The 23,997-nt window shown below is 37.0% G+C and overlaps 1 protein-coding gene across 3 annotated transcripts in view; it reads right to left on the minus strand.

Moving 5' to 3' along the window:
* Positions 1 to 23,997, minus strand: part of LOC143032251 (4'-phosphopantetheine phosphatase) — a 53,917-nt gene that overhangs the window by 26,099 nt on the left and 3,821 nt on the right. Inside the window, exons 2-8 of one of the 3 annotated variants that reach the window (XM_076196731.1) lie at positions 12,005 to 12,087; positions 11,478 to 11,686; positions 11,173 to 11,356; positions 9,549 to 9,717; positions 9,115 to 9,213; positions 1,191 to 1,282; positions 808 to 970 (exon numbers count right to left, since the gene is read on the minus strand). In XM_076196731.1, coding sequence (XP_076052846.1) covers positions 808 to 970; positions 1,191 to 1,282; positions 9,115 to 9,213; positions 9,549 to 9,717; positions 11,173 to 11,356; positions 11,478 to 11,686; positions 12,005 to 12,087 — 999 coding nt within the window. Of the gene's footprint in view, positions 1 to 807; positions 971 to 1,190; positions 1,292 to 9,114; positions 9,214 to 9,548; positions 9,718 to 11,172; positions 11,357 to 11,477; positions 11,687 to 12,004; positions 12,088 to 23,997 lie in introns of all 3 variants that reach the window. The other 2 variants (XM_076196724.1, XM_076196739.1) reach the window with 2 other exon arrangements.

Below are 23,997 nucleotides of genomic sequence, written 5' to 3' on the forward strand. Positions count from 1 at the left end.
TCCCTAAATACACTCCACACCCCTCCCACCCTCCCTCTCATCTGAGCACCTCCTGGATGACGGGTCATCCCTGCACCTTGCCCACCGCCCTGGGTCAGAAGCAGTGTCGCAAGACACAGCACATCCACAGCAAGGCCGCTTCATTTAATCAGCAACCCCCCCTCTCTGTCCCCCCTTGCATATAAGGAGAGGACGGGGAGAAATCCCTTCGGGCTGCGTCAAAATTTGCTCACACATACTACCTCACCCCCACCCCCCGCCCATTCCTCCTCATGCAATCACATCATCATCCATTCAACCATTCTCACCTCTGTCTTCCGTCCTCTCCCTTCCTTCCTCAACAGACATTCCCCTCTTCCCCAAAGCCCCCTTCACCCTATCCATCCACCTCATCCTAGGACGTCCCCTCATGTTCACTCCCTCCACATCTGCCTTCCATACCTCTTTTACTAGTCTTTCTTCACTCATTCTTTCCATGTGTCCAAACCATCCTAATATTCTTTCATCAACCCTATCTCCCAGCTCCTTTTCCACCCCTGTTCTCCTCCTCACCTCCTCATTTCTCACTCTATCTAGCCTAGTAACCCCTACCATACTTCTCAGACACCTCATCTCAAACACATTCAAACTCCTTCTCTCTTCTTCTCTTATGTTCCCTTGTAAGGGGGAAAAAAGCCTTGGTATATGTATGTATCAGGAAAACTGTATTTCTTTACATACTTTAGACATGTGAATATATATATATATATATATATATATATATATATTTATACACACACACATTTCTGAAAGCAAATCAATACTTACTGCATTCTTCAGTTCCTCTTAGGAAAGCTCCAATTGCCCCCAGGTAACCTTCATGTCTGAGGAAAAGAGCTTGTACAGCTCCTCGACTCCAATAGTTGATAGCAAAGCTGATTGTGTGCATACTCAATGGGTGATTACGCAAAAAGTAACCACCAAAATATACCTGAACATAATCAATTATGACAGCTTGGATTGTTAGGTAAATTAATAGATTTGAGAAAAAATATATATATATTGAGTGCAATGAATATAGTATCTATACTAAGAAATAAATGTCATAAAAAGTCTGTATGAACATGGTACTCATTTCATAAAATCACACATCATGATAATAATCAATTATTGTTATCTGACCTTAAGAACAAAGACAATTATGAATCTACCTTTTTCAGTCCATGTAACAATGCATATAGTGAGGCAATCTGACCAATGTCATTACTAACAGTAAACAGCAGACTCCTTGCAATATCTGCCTCTGAAAAGGCTGTAAAGATATAAACACTATAACATGGTAAAGTAGCATATAAAAACTTCAAAAGTGAAAGCTTTCTCTAGTTCTAATGCATTGTAAAAAAAAATTTAAAAGCTATAATGAATCATATTAATGTCAGTGGTATAACCAGCTTTAATAAGCTTTCCATGTTGATTTTCAAAGACCAAAATTATTTGCTATCATAAGAAATTAATTCACATAACTATCTATACAGCCTAAAATGGATTATATACCTAAATCACCCATTCAAGCTCCTTTACATGTAAAGATGTTTTAATACTGGAAAAAATCACACTAAGACATGCATGATAATACATATGCAGGCAGTTACAAAGGCAGACAAAGGCATGATTGTACTAATCCTCCACTGTACTTACCTTTGTTTAGAGCAATGCACATGGCCTCTGTCCATCCTCCACACTCCTCCTTTTCCTCATCATCATCATCATCACCAATATCATCACCATCACCAATATCATCATCATCACCAATATCATCATCATCATCGATATCATCATCTTCATCTTTTTTTCAAAATCACACCTACCCCTAGCTCTTAACCTACCTTCAGTATATCTGCTCCCTTTTTTCACCATCCAGCACTAAAACAGTACCACCACAGAAAAGGCCTGGCTAAAGAAACTGCCCCATATACAACCATCACACAGAAGACACCAAACACATCATCTTTTAGTCCCACCCAAGCCATACCTAGACAACACACTATTTCTACTCAAACATCTACAACATCCTACCACTTGTACCACACAACATATCTACACAAAAATACATTCATACTAAGGTCACGAAACAAACTCTTCAGGAATGATTACCAAAGATCCTACTCCATTGAGTCCCCCAGACATCATCCTCACAGATAAAATCGCTCCTAAGAGAACCATATACCACACTAGCATACTTACATTCAAGTTACTATCTGGGATTAAGACAGTACCAACACATAATAGGTCTGGCTACAAAAATAAACTACTCCAAATGCAACTATCACACAGAGGACTGAACATATCTTACTCTGCCCCACCCTACCCATACCCAGACAACAACACAATATTTCTTTCTTGAGTGACATGGGCCAATCGGGTGGTTGTTACCAATTACCTGGGAGCCATGGGTCTCCTGCAACAGATTGATTGATTGGTGATTGTTAGTGATTATTTATATTCTTTTGTTTTCACAATGAAAGGTATCCATTGCCTCAGGTCTCTTTTATAGGTAAGTTGATGAATTAATTGACTATATCTTACTGCCTTAGAGCGACTGTATTTACCTAGTTGTATTATATGGGAAGGGGAGCTATGCTCATGATGACCTATCTTTGTATCTCGCAACATCTAGTTGGTTCTTAAATTCTTGTATGGTGTTTGCATGCACTACTGTTTTGTCCAATTTGTTCCAGACATCCACCATTCTGTGTGGAAAACTATTTTTTTCAGATCCTTTCTATAACTATCCCCTTTTTGAGTTTCTTTTCATGTCCCCTTATTTTTCTTCTATCCCACTTTAATAAGTCTTCTCTGTCAAGGACTTCCATACCTTTTATGATTCTGTAAATGGCCAGTAGATCACCTCTTTCTTTTCTTTGTTTCAGGGTTGGTAGTTCCAGTTTAGACAATCTTTGCTTGTATGTCAATTCTGAAACTGTTTGGGCCATCTTTGTCATTGCTCTTTGAATTCTTTCTATTTTCCTTATATTCTTTTTTTGTACTGGGTGTCCATAGTGTCACAGCATACTCCAATCTTGGTCATACCAGTGTGACTACTATATTTTTTACCATTACCTCATCCAAGTAATTAAAAGGCACCTTTACTAATCTTAGTAAATTGTAGGTTTCTCCAACTATTTTGTTTATCTGCTTGTCTGGGGACATGTCTTTGATGATTGATGATTATTACTCCTAGGTCCTTTTTATATTATCCTGATATTCTTTTTTTACTTTTTCCAAATTCCATTATACTACATTTCTTAATGTTGAAGTTCACTTCCCACTTTTGACTCCATTCCCAGACCTTGTCCAGGTCTCTCTGTAGCAATTCACAATCTTTTTCCATACTTTCTTTAGTAGTTTTGCATTGTCTTCAAAGAAGTTCATGTAACATTCTACAACTTCATCCATGTCATTTACATATATAGCAAACATTATCAGAGCCAACACTGATCCCTGTGGGACTCCACTTATCATTTCTTCCCAGGTAGAGTTTTTATCTCTGAGCACCACTCTCATTTTTCTCCCATGCAAGAAATCTTCCATTTCAATAGTTTTCCGTGTATACCTCCTGTTGTTTCGAGTTTTCTTAATAGTTTTTTTTGTGTGTGGTACTTTATCAAATGCCTTTTGTAAGTCCAGGAAAGCACAGTCTGCCCATCCATCCCTTTCTTGCAATTTATCTATTAACCTTGAATAGAAACAGATCAAATTTCTGGCACATGTTCTTCCCTGTCTAAAATAAAATTGTTTTAGATTTTGTATATTGTTCTCCAGATGTTTAGTCCATCTACTTTTGACAACTTTTTCACAAATTTTAGCTATTGTACTTGTAAGGGAATCCGGTCTGTAGTTTGTTGGGTCTTCCTTATCTCCCCTTTATATATTGGCATGATATTGTCATTTTTCCAGTCTTGCAGTACTTTTCCTTCTTTGAGTGAGCACTCTTATATATTTTGTCTGTTAGTTCATCAATACATTCTTTTAGTATCCAGTTTGCAATTCCATATGGGCCATGTGATTTTCTGACATTAATGTTCATTATTTGGTCCCTTATTTCTTTCTGTGTCACAATTATTTCTTTCATTGGGGGGATCTTTCTCCACTTCCTTCATCCCAATTGTGTATGTTTTCTATTGTGAATACAGATTTGAAATGTTTGTTCATAATTTCAACCATTTCTATATCTCCTGTATATTCTATATTACCTTGACATAATTTCCCTATTTCCTGTTTATTTTTAGTTTACCATGATTAAACATGTCCTACTGGAAAAGCACCCAGCATACTACTTGCATCAATTCTTAAGGGAGTCCTGCTTTTTACAGATGGATATTTGCCATACCTTTAAGAATATATCTTTTGTAATAAGTGAGGGGTGTTGTATTTTATACTATACATACTGTAATTTCTTCATAATGTGATACAGTACATTCATACTTCTACTCATACTAGTCTATTGTGAAATAGCCCTTACATGCTGTATCTACGATACTGAAAGGCAGAAAACCATACCTCGAGACAATTTTGCTAGGTGACATTTCATGCATTTATCTTCTGCACATGAAGCCATTAGAGAAAAGAAACTGTCATTCATTTGAACAAGGATTAGCACACTTAGCATCTAAATCAATCTCTATGCATATCTCACATTCCAGGCAATAAGCCAGTTTAACAGTAACCTCTAAAGCTGAATGAATGATAATTAAAATAATGTATAAAAATCAAATTCCTCTCCTAGATCATCTTATGCCTTGACTTCTCATAGGATGAACAGAGAGCAGGATCCCTAGTCCCATCACTCTGGCAAATAGGGCTGATCGATGATATGTATCTCCAACTCACTGCACACCTTCTCCCCTTGTACATCTCATCACCTTACTTTTCCCCACATTTACTTTCAGCTTTTTCCTCTCATATACCCTCTGAAACTCTATCACAAACTGCCTTAGACCCTCTTTTGTCCCAGCCACAAGCATAGTGTCATCAGCAAACAACATCAGGCTCACCTCCCACTTCCCTCCACTATCTCTAACCATTTCCAAACTCCTGTCCATTACCTTTGCATTTACATCCCATACCACCCCATCCATGTACACATTGAACAACCATGCTGATACACAACCATGGTGCAGTCCTATCTTTACCTCAAACCTCTCACCTTTTCCAACCCTGACAAAAACTCTACAACTCACATAAAAACTTCTAACTATCCAACAACTTTCCCCCTATTCCATACATCCAGAATACCTACCACAGTGCCTTCCTGTCAACCCTGTCATAAGCCTCCTCCAAATCCACAAAAACCCAAAAGATATCTTTACTTTTTGCCGGACAATTCTCACACATTTGCCTTACTACAAAAAATGTATAGACACATACTCTTCCTTTCCTAAACTCACACTGTTCTTCTCCAATTACTCCCCTATTCTCTTATTCCTCTTAATCAACACCCTCCCATAAGCCTTTCCAACTACACTCAACAGATTGATCCCTCTAAAACTATTACATTTATATTTGCCCCTTTTTCCTTTGTAAAGCAAAACTAAACAATCATTACTCCAGTCCTCTGGTACATTCCCATCCCTTTAGCACATATTAAACAACCTCATAAGCCAATCCACTACAACTGTTCTTCCACTTCACACCCATGTAACCCAGGTACCTTACCAGCTTTCATAACTTTCAATGCTCTTTATATCCCGTCTTTTCCAGTAGTCCTGTAATTTTCTTCCAGTAGTCCTGTCATTTTCTTCTAGCATCTCCCACTGCCACAATCAGTCAATCACTATCCTCTTCTACATTCAACAATTCCCTGAAATACTCTATCTTCTACAGAACCCTTATATGCCTAAATGCTGCCCTGGGGCAAAGTTCTCAGTGACACCCCCCCACCACATCACCAGTTCCCATCTCCACCATCTCTTACTACTTATTTTAGCTGTTGGCTTGTGAAATAATCAAACATATTTTGACATCTTTATTTAATGTCCTTACTGCAGAAGGGACAAGGGAAAAAAATTCATATTTTGTTGATTCTAATGAACAAAATCATTGATTATGGTAAAATATTCAGGGCTTCTTTGACCTCTTCTTTTATTATCATTATTTTGTCAGCCTTGTGGGCAGCAAGTCCAGGCTAGAATTTCTACAACCCTAGAAGTGATGCCCCCAGGCATATGCCCCCCCCCCCCATGTGAGGGCCCTGATCTTCCCTATACCACCTTTACTCCATTAATATTAGCTCACCCTCATCTTTTACCTATTCCTTTCTACCTAATCCACCCCTACCTCTTTCCAATATTATATGTATATATACATTGCTTGATATAGGATTGGTCCACCAGGGCCACAGTGGACCAATGTTGAAAATGGAAACATCTTTAAGGGGAGTGAATTTCCACACCATTTGAATGTACCACCTACCATTGTAGTGTTGTGGACAGAGCTAATCATACTGCCAAAAACCAACATGCTCAGCGGTTGTCTTGCCATCGTGGGGGGAGGATTTGTGCCGTGAGTGTCCCATGTGTCACCACCTCTCGACCCCCCGCCACTGCAACTTCTACCACCCACCCCCCAGTGTTGTGAATATGGGCTCTAGTAAGGATTTATTGCAGGAAACCATTGCCTAGATTGTAGCCCTAAAGAAATTCAATCTTACAACGAAGGAAATATCTGAACAGGTTGCCATGTGTTCACAAAGAGTTAGACACTGGGTTGCCAAGTTTCATCAGGAGGGTGGCCTCTCCATTCCCACTCAAGAGGCCTGGATAGGCACTGAAAACTAGTAAAAGGCCCAAGACAATTGTAAGACATCAGGTTGAGTCTAATCCATGAGTGACTGCAAGGAAAATCAAGAAAAGTAACCCTGAACTGTTTGGTGAGTTGTCAATTTGAACTGTGAATTGTAGGATCACGGTGCTCGGGCACAAACATGAGTCAGTGACCCATCAAGAAGCCTCTTCTCACCCTTAAACAGAGGCACAATAGAGTCGCTTTTACCATAAATATAGCGGTTGGGATAGTGACAAGTGGCTGAGTGTGCTGTGAAGAGATGAATTCACCTTTACAGTGTTTGACAGTAGAGGTAGAACTGAGTATCTGCAGTCCAGTACCAATCCACTTGATCCACCCTACATCCAAGCTACTATTAAATGCCCACACTCACTTATGGTATGGGGTGCATTTACTGAGTACAGCACTGCTAAACTTCAAGTGTTTCCTAAATACCAAACAGTGAACCTGTATGTATATCTACAGCTGTTGTGTGACCATCTTCCTGATGCATTTGACAGTAAACAGGCAGCCATCTTTCAGCAAGATGGGGCCCTGTACACAGGGCCAAGTCAGTGAGCAAATGGTTGGATGATTGTGCGATTGAGTATATCAGAGACTGACCTGGTAATAGCCCACACATAAATCCAATTGAAGACTTGTGGAAATAATGAAATGTGATTTACAAGGGAAAGACATCTCTACCGAACTCAAGCTAGAGAAGAAGATCCTAGAATCTTAGGCAAAGATACCACAGCATACACTTCATAAACTTCCCCTTTCTGTCCACTTCATAACCTTACCCTTTCTGTCCCAAAACACCTGCAGGAGGTTATCAAGAGGAAAGAGTATCCTACTAAATATTAATGGCAAGTGAAATAACCAAAGTTATTATATTTTCTATTTTTTATTAATATAAATTTGACAATGCTGGTGCATTTTCTATGTTTTTCAACTGGGCGGACAATACTATGTTGAGCACTGTATATATATGTGTATATACATATATATATATATACATATATATATATATATATATATATATATATATATATATACAGTACTACCTCTCATTAACAGACATTAATTAGCTGTGTTTGCGGTGTTTTCGCTGTGTTTTCGGTGTTTTTGGTGCGGTTGTTTAGTGCTGTGCAATCACTATGCCACCCAAAAACCACTCCAAATGAACGGATTATTCCCATCAACGTACACCGTTACCCCCTTTTAGTCCATTAATGAGAGGTAGTACTGTTTATATATATATATATACACATACATACATATACCAAAGGCTTTTTCCCCCTTATAAGGGAGGTAGCCTTTTAAAAACAATAGTATAAAATCCACTCCCACCCATTCCATCCCCACATACTCCACTTCCCATCAACCCCACTTCCTTCCTCGTATCTTAGCTCCTCCTGAATGATGGGTCATCCCTGCATCCCACCCACAGCTCCAGGTCAAAAGCAGTGTCACAAGACACAGGATATCCATATATATATATATATATATATATATATATATATATATATATATATATATATATATATATATATATATATATATATATATATATATATATCATACATATTTTCTTGGTTTGGGAAAACTTCAAAATCAATCTCCTGCTTATTAAAAGTATCAACTGCAGACATATATAACACAGCATTTAAACAAACATTCTCTGCAATGGATTCTCTATATGTACACTGGCTGTCACTCCTTGAAATGTTAACACTTTGTCATACATGTCTACAGTCCCCCCCACCCCACACTTCATTTCATCATAAGATGCCATTAAGAAAAATTATACAAAGATATGAGGAAAGTGTTATAAAAATCTAAAGCCAATGAAAATAATTCAAAATGTAAATGCAACAACATTAAGAAATTATGCAATTATGTTGCATATCAGAGCAAACTGAAAATATTCATGCTGTAATAGTTTGGTTATTTGAAAGCAAGATGAGTGGCCTAAAGCTTAAAAAAAAGAGAAAAAAAAAAAGATGGGTTTCTGTTAAATGGTCTGAGTAAATTGGAAATGAATGCAAAGCATTATACAGGAGGATGAGGAGGAAGAGAGGAGATGAGGGACGAGGAGGAGGAGGATGCAGAGGCAAGAAAAGGAGGAGGAGGAGGTGAAGGAAGCAAGGAGAGGAGGAGGAGGATAAAAGACTAAATTGTACTCAAGGTGCAAGAAAAAGCAACTAATTTAATCTAATATCAAGCTACGGTAATTTGCACGAACTGTGGCACCATGCAATCAATGATTTCATATATGGGTGAGAAAGCAGTAATTTTCCAATGGCATACCAGGTCTGCCGTCGCTCATAGTGTGGCCATGATGCATAGCCTTGCCAAAACTGGAAGCAATGATGTCTCCAGTAAGACCAAGAGCACTGTAATCCCCACCTGCCAATGGATAGCATATGGAGCTTTCTAAGCTATCACACATGTGAGCCAAGGATGCTAAGTCTTCCTTGTAACTACAGTACAGTTCTCGGGTATATTCATAACCAAAAATACTCAATTCAATTCTTGACAATATGACAGAAATATGAAACATGGAACAAAAATTATGGTATTGCTATTGATAATGATTCTTAATTGAATAATGAATTAATTTACTGATATAAAGAGATGGGAGAAAACTACCTGTGAAGAAGATGTACAATGTGAATTCCAAATAATAAAAACAATACATGTAATTCCCAACAGAAATAAAACAAGAGAAACAAATACTCAACCATAAATGTCCTTGACGAGCAAGTCTACATTGCGATGATCACCCTCACTTGCCAACTGCAGCAACTCGTCAAACCCTTTAGCTTTCGTCAGTAATGACCCAAGGCCCCAAAATGTCCCTCCACCAAGACTGGTGCCTCCTATTCTTGCATATTTGTCATCATCTTCAACCTATGAAAGCAAGACATCAGCACATCTCAATACCTTTCACAGTCAAATTTTTTCATTTATATAAAATCAAAGATAATCTTACATTATAAAACAAATAAAAAGCAGCTTTGTATAAAAGAAAAGTAACAAGGTGCAATTTTCACATAGTTTAACCAGAAGGAGTGTATGGAACAAAAGTGATGGGAGTGACAGGGGTGAGGATAAATGATGCAGGTAATAAGGAAGCAAGAGGAGGAACTGCTCCACCACCAAGCACATTTTTCAAAACTTGTGCCTTTTCAAAAAAAATTCACAATGCTTAATTTTGTTATCATTTTATGTTTAAAATTAAAATAATTAAATAACACCAATGTTTCTATCATGTTTTGAGATTTATGAGCTTACTGTAAAACTTTTTATTATGTTTTAATTTCAAATACAAAATAACAATTATGGACAGTACTTCCTTTAAAACTGTATCTTCCTTGTGTTTTGATTTTAAATACAAAATTAAAATGTATAATGAGTTAAAAAAAAATTGGTATGTATCTCAGGACTTTTTTTTATGTGCTTGTTTCTCCTAACCTTAGAGCCTGGCTATTCCCCTGGTAAGGATCTTCCTCTCCCATGCCTAGTCACCTTGTTTTGGTAGTAATGGTGTATAGGATGAGAAAAACAAAACTCTAATAGACCATTAAATTCTATATTCCATCATATTTCCCCAGAAACCAACCCAGAAGAGAAGTCTCCCGACACCAACAGCAGTTGCAATGACATGCCAACATTCAGCTCACCACCTTGCACTGAAACAGTGCCAACAAAGAATCAGAACAGCAACAGACACAAATTGCTCAAGACACAACCACCACAGAAAAAACACAGAAAAAATTAGAAGAGACCTCTGACACAGACCAGTTCCCATCTACAGACAGAGCAGTGGATGAGATAGCAGAAACCATTCAGAAGACAAACAAAAAATACATTCCAAGAGGCTAGAAGAAATACAACTCCAATAACACATAGGAGTTCTATCTATCTATATACCAAGAGTTTTTCTCCTCATAAGGGAGGTAGTCAAGTCAAAAGGCAAGTAACCATTCCCACCCATCCACCACCCTTTCCTCCCTCTCATCTTAGCTTCTCATGGATGACAGGTCATCCCTGTATCCTCCCCAATGCCCTGGGTCATCCAACAAGTGCTGGAGATTTTCAACAAGAAAGCACCACCAGAATCCATTGAATTTTCACCAAAACGTTAGATTTCTCTGTACATATCAGTCAAAAAAAAAAAAAAAAAAATGTCATACCAAATCATTAGTTAAAATTTTTACAAATATTAATTTTTCAAACATTTTCCTGAAATTTAATTTGTATGCAAACACAATATTGTGACAAATGGAAGAAGTTATATGCTAAATAAATTTTACATTAGACTGAATTTTTTATAAAAGTAAAACCTTCAACATTCAAACAAACCTTCATTATGCTAACTCCAGATCCAATGTTAACTAGCAGGTATGGGAAGATATTTGGATCACTACTAATAAAATGATATTCTGGGTCACCATGACGACAATAAGTAAACTGTTCATCTGGGATATTGCGGAGTAGAAAATTACATCCTTTAATGAGACATCCAATCTCATCTTCCTTTTCCACTCTGTTGAATAATAAGCTCAGTATGTAGTATACCTTCAAAGAAATAAAATTAATACTGATATCACTAATACGACATCATCAGAACAACCTAAATATCAACTACAACATGAAAACAACATTACGTGAGACCAAGTTTGTTTTGAATAAGTTCAGCATATTTGTATGCTCCTCCTCCTGTTGCCTTGATGCTCTTGCCAATCATTGATTCTTTGGATGCCACTAAATGCTTTCGAATGAAATCCAAACATTGTTCTATGTATTTTGTTTCAAATTTAACAAAGTGAAGTCTTTCTATTTCAGAACTTTCATACTGGAAGTCAGATGCATTTCCCTGAAAGAAAAAAAGAAATTGTCTAAATGAAGTATGGACAGAATTCACAAGTCATCATAAATTTCATTGCCAAGATATATATATATATATATATATTAAATATATATATATATATATATATATATATATATATATATATATATATATATATATATTAAATATATATATATATATATAATATTGCAACAATATATATATACAGAGAGAGAGAGAGAGAGAGTAACAGGGGAGAGAAAGGAGTGCAATATAGAAGAGAAAGAAAGAGAGCAACAGGGAAGAGGTGGGTAGAGTGGGGGAAAGAGGGTAAATGATACATACCATTTTACTATCTCCATCTTTTGTGTACAAAGCTTTTCTAAAGGAAACTGTTGAGTAATATGCAATCTTTGTAAGTGATCCCCCTGAAAAGATAAGACATGTAAATCTAAACATGCAGTTCCTAACTCATTCAAAAACACAATATGATAAAAAAAATATATCAAAGTACAACTGCTACCCCAATTGCATTCAGTAACACCAAAATTACTTAGTACAAAATAATTACTATTACATAGTTTCATTTACTTGAAATCAGCAACCACACACCACCTAATAATAGTTCTTGGGGCATCTCCCAGATTTGTCTGGAAGGATGCTTAGTGTAATGGTGGCATATATTTTATTAAACAATTGTTAGATTCTTAAATTCTTTATTTGAATTTCTAAATCATTCTCACATATGCACTTTAAAGTATATAGAGCATATATAACTTCAACGGACACAATAATTTTGGACTAGAGTCCAATATTCTTTTTAATCCAATAATACATAATTTTAAGTAGTGTAACCACTGAATGTATTGGCACTAAGTTTGAATCACCAGTTTCTTTTAATCATGTGCACGGGCTACCTATATGGTGTCTGCCAGCCATAATACGCAAAAAAAAAAAAAGATTACATCCACTTATCCTGCACATTTGTATACCTACTTACTAGTATGGATGGGCAACTTTAGGCTTCTATCCTTTTCCCTATCTCTAAATTTGTACCCAGGCTGCAGTTAGTGATGCAGGCCACACTGTGCTATTCCTAATTTTACCATTAATATGTATCTGAAATGTTTGTGTGGGGGCCTGGACATTGGGGCTTTGGCTCTCTGACCAATCTGTTTGGTGATGTGCAGGCCATAATCATAACACATTGAGAGAGACTTGGGAGTTCTAGTGAGTCCTGACCTTAAGTCCATGAAACAGTGCATTAGTGCCAGGAATAAAGCTAACAGAGCATTAGGTTTCATTGCTAGGATGGTTATGAAAAGAAGTGCAAAGGTAATTATCAAACTCTATCTGGCATTAGTTAGACCCATCCTTGACTATGCGGTACAGTTTTGGTCTCCATCTTATAGAATGGACATCAATTCACTAGAATCAGTACAAAGGAGAATGACCAAAATGATACATGGGCTCAGAAATTTACCTTACAAAGACAGGCTTAGGCACTTTAACTTACCCTCTCTGTCAAGACGCAGAGTGTAGGGTGATCTAACAGAGGTGTTCAAGTGAACCAAAGGCTTTAACAAGGGTGATGCAAAGTCATCATATTAAGAACAGGGCAGGACTTGCAGTAATGGATTTAAATTGGACAAATTTAGATTTAAGAAGGAAATAGGCAAGAATTGGTTTACTAATAGGGTGGTCAATGAATGGAATAGACTTAGTAACCATTTAGCAAGCACTGAAATTATTGGTTGTTTTAAGAAATGGTTAGACAACTTTATGGATGGTGATGACAGGTGGTAATGGACATGAAACTGCCTGGTATAGGCCTTATGGTCTCTTGTAGTCTCCTTCATTCTTATGTTATGTAATACATACTATTATATCTAAGACTTCTCTATATATGTATTTCACACATATCCAATATAGACACAGAGAAAGAAAGAGGAGAGATAAAAAATACAAGAAGACAAAAACTTTCTAACCTGTTCAGCAGTGATGCACAGGCCATAATGCTCCCCCGCTTTCTGGCTATGCTAGCTTGCCCTGACCAATGCCCTATTCCTTACTCTGACCACAACTTAATATTCCCAATCCTGTATGTATCTACATACCTAAGCTGATTTAATTAAACTGTGATGTTTATAGCAACATATATATATATATATATATATATATATATATATATATATATATATATTTATATATACACAGATATACATATATATATATATTGAGGTGTGAAGACAAAATTAGTGGTAGGGTGGTGAGTTTAAACGCCAAGAATCCGTTGAAGTTTTATTTCTGACATTTCGTCCAACTAGGACTTCTTCAGAGTATACACAAGTAGGACAAAGACAACTTATATAATCGCACACCTCACCCCATTCCTCCCCGGTCAATGCTGTTGCCATCTCGCTTTCATCTTGCCTTGTGGATAATTAGGCTGCTTGCTACCCTCGCCAACTTGACAAAACCGTCCTGATGATTGCTGCATGGGAGTGAGGTAATATATGCTGCCTCAATTGTCTTCCTTTCCTTTTTGTTAAGTCCATTATGGAGCACTTCTGTTTTTTCCCAATCCTGCAGGTGGCCAAAGTTGTCGATGTGTACCACTAATGAGTTGGATGTCCGATGGGCTTTGATGTCATTCTTGTGTTCAATCGTCCGCTTGTGAATTCCTCTGCTAGTTTCGCCATAGTAACTAGCGAGGCAGCTTTTGCATGGAATTCTATAAACTAGATATTTATCTTCGTCTTTGATCTTGGTTCTAATTTTATTTCTCACAATGTCTCCTATTTTTACTCCCGTGCTAAATGCCAGTTTCAGGCCTGCCTTGGTGAGATTTTGTTCTATGACATTTGAGCACTTGGAGTTGGGTACGGACAGATACCCACGGTTCTCATCATTAGCCTCTTTACTTTTGCCACCCCTGTTTCTTATTTGTAACGCCTTTTCTTTGTTTCTATATAAAAAGCCTGTTGGGTAATATTACCTCACTCCCATGCAGCAATCATCGGAACGGTTTTGTCAAGTTGGCGAGGGTAGCAAGCAGCTTAATTATCCACGAGGCAAGACGAAAGCGAGATGGCAACAGCATTGACCGGGGAGGAACGGGGTGAAGTGTGCGATTATATAAGTTGTCTTTGTCCTACTTGTGTATACTCTGAAGAAATCCTAGTTGGACAAAACGTCAGAAATAAAACTTCAACGGATTCTTGGCGCTTAAACTCACCACCCTACCACTCATACATATACATATACATTTATATATATATATATATATATATATATATATATATATATATATATATATATATATATATACATATATATATATATAACTCCTGTGTGATGAAAAATAATAATTTTTTAACTTTTCACCTGAATGTGGAATTATTGTAAAAAGCTAAGGTGTGGGCCTGTCTTCTTGATTTCGGACAAGGGCATCACCCATGCTGGGCATGGCTTTTCACACAGAAATGTGAAGGGTGTGGCAGAGGTGGAAAGAAGGGTCTTGTTTATAAGAAGCAAGTCACATAGGTAACCAAAGAAGGAGGGAGAGGGGTAATGCCTCACAACCTATGACTATTTGGAGCTATAATTGAATCAAATTACAGATATCCTATATAATATGTAAATGTAGACATATATGAAAAAACTGAAATTTCAGCATTACACATATCCCTTCTCCAGGGCACAAACATTCCTCATCATTAAATGAAAGTTTTTCTTTCTTAAATTGACATCCCAAAAGCAAAAACCTTCCCCAACCTGAAGAGGTCTATCATTTGAGCAGGTTGTGTTGACCACCCTTCCTGCATACCTCAGAAGGTTGTTTGTCTTTCTCCTTGGTGTTGAGAGGGATCCCAAACCAGTCTCAGTCCCTGCCCAATGGATATGGCTGCCTACATCCAAGCTAAACCCAGGCTCTCTCCACAGGGCTCACTCCCCAAAGGATCTTCTCAGACATTCCAACTTTTACCTGCAATCATTTCTTGCACCTTTCCTTCCATTCACATTTTCTTATTTCATGCATGCTCTAACTTTCACTTCCCAGCTTCCTTTCCAGGCAAACTGGTGATTGCCCACTGGGTCCTGAAGTAACTACCCCTGACCAAGTGTACCAATTGTCAAGGTGAGCACACAATTTGCTCAAATTAAAGCGCTTCCCTTGTATTCAACACTAAAGGAGGCATGGCCAGTCCACCTGAATCACACTCCACTACTTCCATAACTCCTTGGGTGTCGTACAACCATCTAAACTGACCATCCGCCAAAGTTAGGATCAGTATTCCTACCTTCCTTTAACCCAAACTCTAATTCCTTCACACAACTAATGCAAAACCTTTGTAGAACTTAATCCAAATAAAATAAAAATTACAGTAATACAATAATACAACAATAATAATAATCCACTAATAATAATACAATATTGATATTACTCTAAAACAAAAATGACATCCAGGTGAACAAAACTTTGTAGAAAATAACATGGCATCCTCACACAATTACATAGTTACATAATAACTAACATAATAAACATTATACAAAGAAACAAACATTCTTGCACAAATACTAAAATATTTTTTATTGTCATTTAAAAAAAAAAAAAAAAACACTTCACAGAAAAAAATAAATGAATAACAAAGCATCACTGTTCACTTGTGGTGGCAATCATTCATTCACCTGGTTCATTTTGCACTTATTCACTATGGTTCTACTGGCCATTTTTCCCACACTATGATAGGCTGTCTCTGTATCACACTCCTGGCAAATGGCCTAGGTACAGGGCAGGCCACTGATTCTCATCACTGTGTTAGTCAGCAAACTCTAATCTTTGGGTTCCATGCTCTGCCAGGCTCTGCTTCAGGGCATCCAGAGTGTATGCATATCATGTATGTGAAAGGGGGGACCTACACCAAGCCATCATAAGGACTACATTTATGGCCTATCACTAACACTTCCTATATACAATTAATTCACTCATAGAAAAAACAGGCTTTGGATCACCAAAATTAATGTAGGTATCCCACTGCTGCCACTAGTGTAATGGTGGCATATATTTTATTAAACAATTGTTAATTCTTATATTCTTTGAGTTTCTAAAACATTCTCATGTATACACTTTAAACTATCATAGAGCATATATAACTTCAATGGACACAATAATCTTGGACTAGAGTCCAATATCTTTATAAATCCAATAATACATGATTTTAAGTAGCATAACCACCAAATGTATTGGTACTAAGTTTGAATCACCAGTCTCTTCTAATCAGGTGCATGGGCTACCTATATGGTGTCTGCTGTCTGCAATAAGCACAAAAAAAAAAAAAAAAAAAAAAAACGAGATTACATCCACCTAACCCATGTCAGAGTGAAAAGCTATCCCTCTAATATTTTGGATGTACTTAGAAATTGATTCATCATCCAGCTCTAATATCTTTAAATTACTATTGTAATCATTAACATTAATTATAATGAAATCCATAAAAAGGACATTATTCGTCAACAAACACATGTAAAAAATGTTACTATGTCAAATTATACTCCTTCTCTCGCTATCGGACAAAATGGATCAAAAACGTTTTCGATGTTTTTCTTACGCTCACGTGGTCTGAGAGATTGAAAAGATGCCACATAAACTGCAAGATGGCCTAACAAAGATATTAAGGTCATCTTCAAATTGTCCCTTTTAAAAGGGAACTAGTCTGGTCTCAGAACTAGTCTTGGAACTAGTAGGAGACCGAATGGGAAGGAAGTTCTCAATTCCCTCCCTTCCCCGGTCTGGGAAGCTTTTGGAATAATGTTGGAAGAATAAACTAACCCAAGAAGGTCGAGTTTCCTTTCAACCAAGAATGGAAAGCTGGAGTAGGACCCATATACCCACAATTCCCATGTTCTACCAGACGACTAACCGGCAGTACAGTACTCCTCATCCTTCGGTTTGTGTCATTGGAAGTCAAGGAGTAGCGGAATAATGATCGCTTCATCCAGAAGATGGGTGGCAATCTGTAGCATCTGAATTGTTGATATATATACATATAATTTTTTTTTCTTTTCTTTTTTTCTGTCACGGTTTGCCGTGACACCCACACAATCATATACCTACTTACTAGTACAGAAGGGCAACTCTAGGCCTCTATCCCTTTCTCTATCTCTAAATTTATACCCAGGCTGCAGTGGGCAATGTAGGCCATACTGTGCTATTCCTAATTTTACCACTAATATGTATTTGAAATGTTTGTGTAAGGACCTGGATGTTGAAGCTTTGGCTCTCCAACCAATCTGTTTGAAGGCGATGTGCAGACCATAATCATAACATATCATAATACACACTATTATATCTAAGACCACTCTATACTGTATATGTATTTTGCATATATCCATTATATACACAGAGAAAGAGGAGGAGAGAGAAAAAACACTAGACAACAAAATCTTGCTAACCTGTTCAGTGGTGATACACAGGCCATAATGCTGCCTGCTCCCAGGCTATGCTAGCTTACCCTGACCAATCCCCTATTCCTTATTCTGGCCATGACTTAATATTCCCAATCCTGTATATATATCTACATCCCTAAGCTGATTTAATCCAATTGTGATGTTTATAGCAATATATACAGAACTCCTGTGTGATGGAAACTAATCATTTTCTAACTTTTTGCCTGAATGTGGAATTTTTGTAAAAAGCAGGTGTGGACCCATCTTCTCAATTTCACACAAGAGTGTCACCCATGCTGGGTATGGTTTTTCACACAGAAATATGAAGGGTGTGGTAGAGGTGGAGAGAAGGGTCTTGTTTATGGGGAGCAAGTCACATAGATAGCCAAGGAAGAAGGGGGTACACCTCACAACTTACGACTATTTGGAGCTACAATCGAATTGATTTCCAGATATCCTAAACAATATGCAAATACAGATATATGAAAAAAACATATTTTCAGCATTAAATTAGTACAGTTATCCTAACTGTAATACAGTACATTATATTTCATCATTTATAACCATCACTTCTATCTTTGGGGAAATTAGCACACCAAAGAGGTGGAGTTAAAAAGGTGGTAAAGAAAATATTCAAGGAGAGTAGCAGGAAGGAGAAATAGTGTGAAAAGACGCTTAATGAAGAAATATTGTTGTCTAACTATAACTAGGGTGGGGCAGTGTATGATGAGGTGGTTGGTATCATCTGTGGGCTAGTTGCATCTAGGGCAGTTTGTTTCTGAAGCCATACTTACTCTGTGCTGGATAATGACCTGAATGAAAGTATAGTGTGGTTCTTACTTCTCTTAAGAAGGATTTTTCTGTGGGGCTGATGTCTGGGGAGGTTTGATGGAGTAGGGAGTCTGGTGGTCTGTCTTAAAGAGCTTGTGATTTGATTGTGAATGTATTTTCATGTGGATGTATTGTATGGTACAGGAGGCAGGTTGCTGTAGATTTCTGAGTTGGATACCACTGGTGTAATTTCTTTGTTACATTCAGTTGGTTGTGCATGTAAGATGTAATGGATGGGTGAGTAGGGTTGAGAACATTGTACAGAATTATCTACCTAACATTTTCATGGTATATCTTATATTGAAGATTTTGATTCATGTGTACAGAAATAATAATAGAAAAGACAAATGAATATCACATACTCCTCTGTATGGCATTTACTGACTCCAAGAAAACTTATTCAATTGAAACATCAGCAGTATTATAAATTCATAACCATGGAACTGAGGGTTGATACACTGATGTTCCAAGAGATATATACAGTGAAGGTACTGTTATAATCAAAGTAAAAAAAAAAAAAAATCTATCAATCTATTTATCTATATACCAAGAACCTTATTCAGCCAAGGCATGCACCCACCACACCTATCCTACTCACATCTGTCACCAATTTGTTTACCTTTTATCTTAGCTCCTACCAAAATGGATGTATGCCAGGAAAACATCACCTCTCATTAACTTTTTAAGGCATGTTTAGAAGAAATATCAAGGAACATGAGTGGAACAACTTTGGCATAAACCTCAGTAATTAATAAACTAGGATACAGAGATGATATAATTCTGCTTTGTGAATCTGAAAAAGAACTCCAGAAGATGATCAGTGAACCAGATAAATATTGGGAATGAAACATTCAAGGAAGTAGATGAATACATACATTGGTAGATGAATGAAAATATATGTCAGTGTTCTTTGATCATTCTTATCTGCCACCTCTTTTTTCACCCTTGCTCTCTGCCTCACTTCATTTCTCATTCAACCCATTCTCATAACCCCCACTATACTTTTTAAACACTTCATCTTAAAGCGATTTTGGTTTTGTCTTTCTGCTTCCCTTAAATTCCAAATCTCTGCCCCATATGGTGTCATGGGCACAAGCACCCTTTCATATAATTTCTTTGTATTCGTCCACAGGTAACCATGTCTCATGACAGTTTTTATTCCCCAAAGACATTTACTTGCTTCCCTTACCCATCCCCACTATTCCATTCCTTTCTACAAATGACCATAATACTTTATCCTTTTATAGTGGAAAGCAGATATTAGTGAATTTAGGGAGCAGGTTCTCTTCAATGCATTTCTTATTAAATAACACAGCAAATTGGGCATTAGTTATCTTTTTATTGAGACTTTCTATTCTTCTAATAACTTTTCTCTCTGAAGGAGGGAGAGGGTATACAATACTTCCAAACCTAATTACCCCATACATCCCCACTACCCATGCCCTTCGCTCTACAGACAAATTCAAAGATATCCTTAGAAATACTACCCCTCAAGGAATCTTAGCTTTGTTAGATGTAGAGTTTATTCTCTTTCGTGCCTGTGGATGAAATCTCTTCCACCATGACACTTTGCCCCCACCTAAGGTACCACACCCCGTCCCTGAGGACATGCTATGTGCCTGCACAAAAGAAGCACCCTTTAGATGCCCTTCAAATAAAATTCATTTCTAGGTTAATGGTGTTGCAATGGGTAGTCCATTGGGAGCACTTTTTGCCCAAGCTCACATGTGCTATACTGAAAACTCCATCTTAAGTTCCATCAACCCTTCACCAAAAATGTATTTAAGGTACATAGACGACATCTTTGTTGACGTAGAAGGAGACGAGTAGCTTGATAACCTTAAGAGGGCATTGGAAGAGAACTTCTGCCTACGATTTACTATTGAAAAGAATGTAGAGAATAAAATTCCTTTCTTAGACATGTGGGTAGATGGATCAGATGGCATTTTCACCACTGATGTTTACAGAAAACCTTGTGATTCTGGGAGGTGTCTAAACAGGATGAGTGAATGCCCTTCTAAGTATAAGAAAAGTGTGGTATGGGCTTTCATTACAAGGGCCTTCAAAATTTGTTCAAATTGGTCTCTTTTTTACCAGAATTAAACAGGATAAAACAAATCTTAACTAATAATGACTTCCCGATGAAAGACATTGATAAAGAAATAAAAATTAAAATGGATTTAGCCAACACCACCGTTTTGGATGAAAGTAAATTCAATAATATTAACCTTTACTACCAAAACACAATGTCTTCAGCTTATAAAAAAAGATGAGAAGGTTCTGAAAGAAATAATAAAAAAGAATTGTAAACCTACAAAAGAAGGGGATAAGCTTAATTTGATCATTTATTACAGGAACCCCAGAACATCATCCCTAGTCATGAAGAATAATTTGGCAGCACAAAAGGATAAATTAAAACAGAGCAATGTTGTGTACAAATATACTTGTAATTTTAACAAAGACGGTGTGCTTTGTACAGATGAGTATATTGGGTACACAACACAAACACCACAAAGACTCACATACCACATGCAGAACAGGGCGATAAAATCACATGAGAGCAACATATTAAGAGAACACCTAAACAAGAACACAATGATAATTGCCATGAATAATAATAAAACAAAACTAAAAGGCATGGAGGCAGTGATGATCAGAAATTTTATGCCACTTATTAACATACAACAAAATATGTGCAGGACCCTAGAATTGTATGGGTCACGAATAGCGGGCTGACAAGGATGAACTGTCATAGTCCCTAGATCTCTCCCAATGTATCTATCTTTGTAATATATCAGTATGTAGCTTGTCTGAATAAATTACCAGATGATGCCTAATGCATAGGTGAAATGTCGTAAAATGTTAGTTTTCCTACCCAATCATGGACTCATTTGGAAGTATTGTATACCCTCTCCCTCCTTCAGAGAGAAAAGTTATTACAATAATAGAAAATCTCAATAACAAGATAACTAGCGCCCAATTTGCTGTGTTATTTAATAAGAAATGCATTGAAAGCAGATATATCTGCTTAAATTTTTATTACCATTAACTGAGAAAAGTGGATTTACCCCACCACTTTGAAAAAAATTCTTCTTATGCTCCAAGAAGTGTAAATTGTTTCTGCTTATTGTACATATCAAATATGTTCTGCAATATAATATTTCTTAAAGTGTATAATAATAAATGCCTGGGTAAGCCTGTGAATATGTGTTGCAAAACAGTGTTAGCCATTCTCCAAAAGCCAATGTTTCTTGTGCGCTGTAAATAATTATTTTTTCAAATATTTCATCAAATATCTATTTACAGAGTGAGAATCAAACAATTCTAGTAGATACGAAAATTTTACCCAGAGAAGATAATGAAAAAGTAGAATATATATACAGACGCTCCTCTACTTACGTTCATTCGTTTTACGTTTTTTCGATTTTACGTTTGGACTGAAAAAAAAAATTGTAATTTTTTTATTTTTATTTTATTTTTTGAGTTTAGCACGCTCTCCGTAGTACGAGACATTCAAACGATACTTACGCATGATGTTGCGTCCATTGTTTACATGGCACAAACGACAGACTGAACGTGCCTTGCCTCCTCCTCCCCCTCCTCCTTCTCCTCCACCATCTCACTTTATGTTGCTTGAATTTAATTTATTTGAAATTAATGTTATTATTTTACAATGTTATGTTTATAATTAATTATTTAGGGGTGTTTTATAAGGTACAGTAATAGAATTTATGGATGTATAGTACAGTATGAACGGTCATACATTACTGGAACGTACAGTAACAACTTACGTTCATTTTCACGTTACGTTCGGCCATTCAGAACGTAACTAAAACGTAAGTTGAGGAGCGTCTGTATATATATATACATATATCTTTTTTTCTTTCTTTTTCTATAATGAGCATCATTATCAGAATGACCATGAAATTTAATAACACAATAAAAAGGTTAAAGCTCTTCACTTTCTCCAGCCTCCTTGCTTTAGGACTTATCTCAAACTCACTGACACCCTCTCCCCTTGAGTATCTCATCACCTTAATTTTACTCAAATTCTATTTTCAGTCTTCTCCTTTCACATACCCTCTTATACTCTGGCCTGATGCTGCCACAATCACAGTGTAATCCACAAACAAATGGCTCACCTCCCACTTCCTTCCACTTTCACTTAGCACCTCAAAACCCCTGCCCATCACCCTCACATTTATTTCCTGTACCACCATTTCCACATACACATTAAACAACTAAAGTGACATTATACAATCATGGTGCAGCCCCACCTTCATTTTAAACAATTCAATCTTTCCATACCCCACCCTAACACAAGCTCTACTACTCATGTAAAAAAAAATTTACTGTCCTCAACAACCTTCCTCTATCCCATACATCTGCAACACATACCATACTGCCTTCATGCCAACCCTGTCATATGTCTTTTCCAAATCCATAAAGGGCCAAAAAGCATCCTTATCTTTTGCCAAACAAATTCTCATATATCTGCCTTACTTAGAAAATTCTATTCTTGCACCCTCTCCTTTACCTAAACCCACACTCTTCTTCCACAATTTCTCCCTCTGTTCCTCTCTCCATTATGGAATTAATTATGAGTACCTGCTTGTTGTGGTTCTGCAAGATGGTAGTGGAGGTATCCATCTTCACAACCAGTCAACCCCTTCAACTATATGAAGTGGTGAAGCCCTAAGTGGTTGACATTCAGCTCTGGACTGGGCCCATGATCTCTTTCTACTAACTTTAACTGTATTTCTTACACCTTTTCACATACTGAAAGATAACAACCAGCAATTGCTACCCTCCTCCTACTTTCAAATGCAAAGTGGAGACTGTATGAAGGGGTGATTGTGCCAATTACACTGTATGGGGCAGACTTGGAATTTAAGACAGGCAGAGAGGAAAATTTTAAATGTGTTTGAGATGAAATGTCTGAGAAGTATGGTATGGGTTACTAGGTTGGATAGAGTGAGAAATGAGGTGGTGGGAGGACAGCAGGAGTAGAAAAGGAGATAGCAGATAGGGCTGATGAAGATTATTGGGATGGTTTG

Source organism: Oratosquilla oratoria, chromosome 1 (assembly GCF_046742065.1).
Source record: "Oratosquilla oratoria isolate Oo_2021 chromosome 1, ASM4674206v1, whole genome shotgun sequence".
In the NCBI taxonomy this organism is placed as follows: Eukaryota; Metazoa; Arthropoda; class Malacostraca; order Stomatopoda; family Squillidae; genus Oratosquilla; species Oratosquilla oratoria.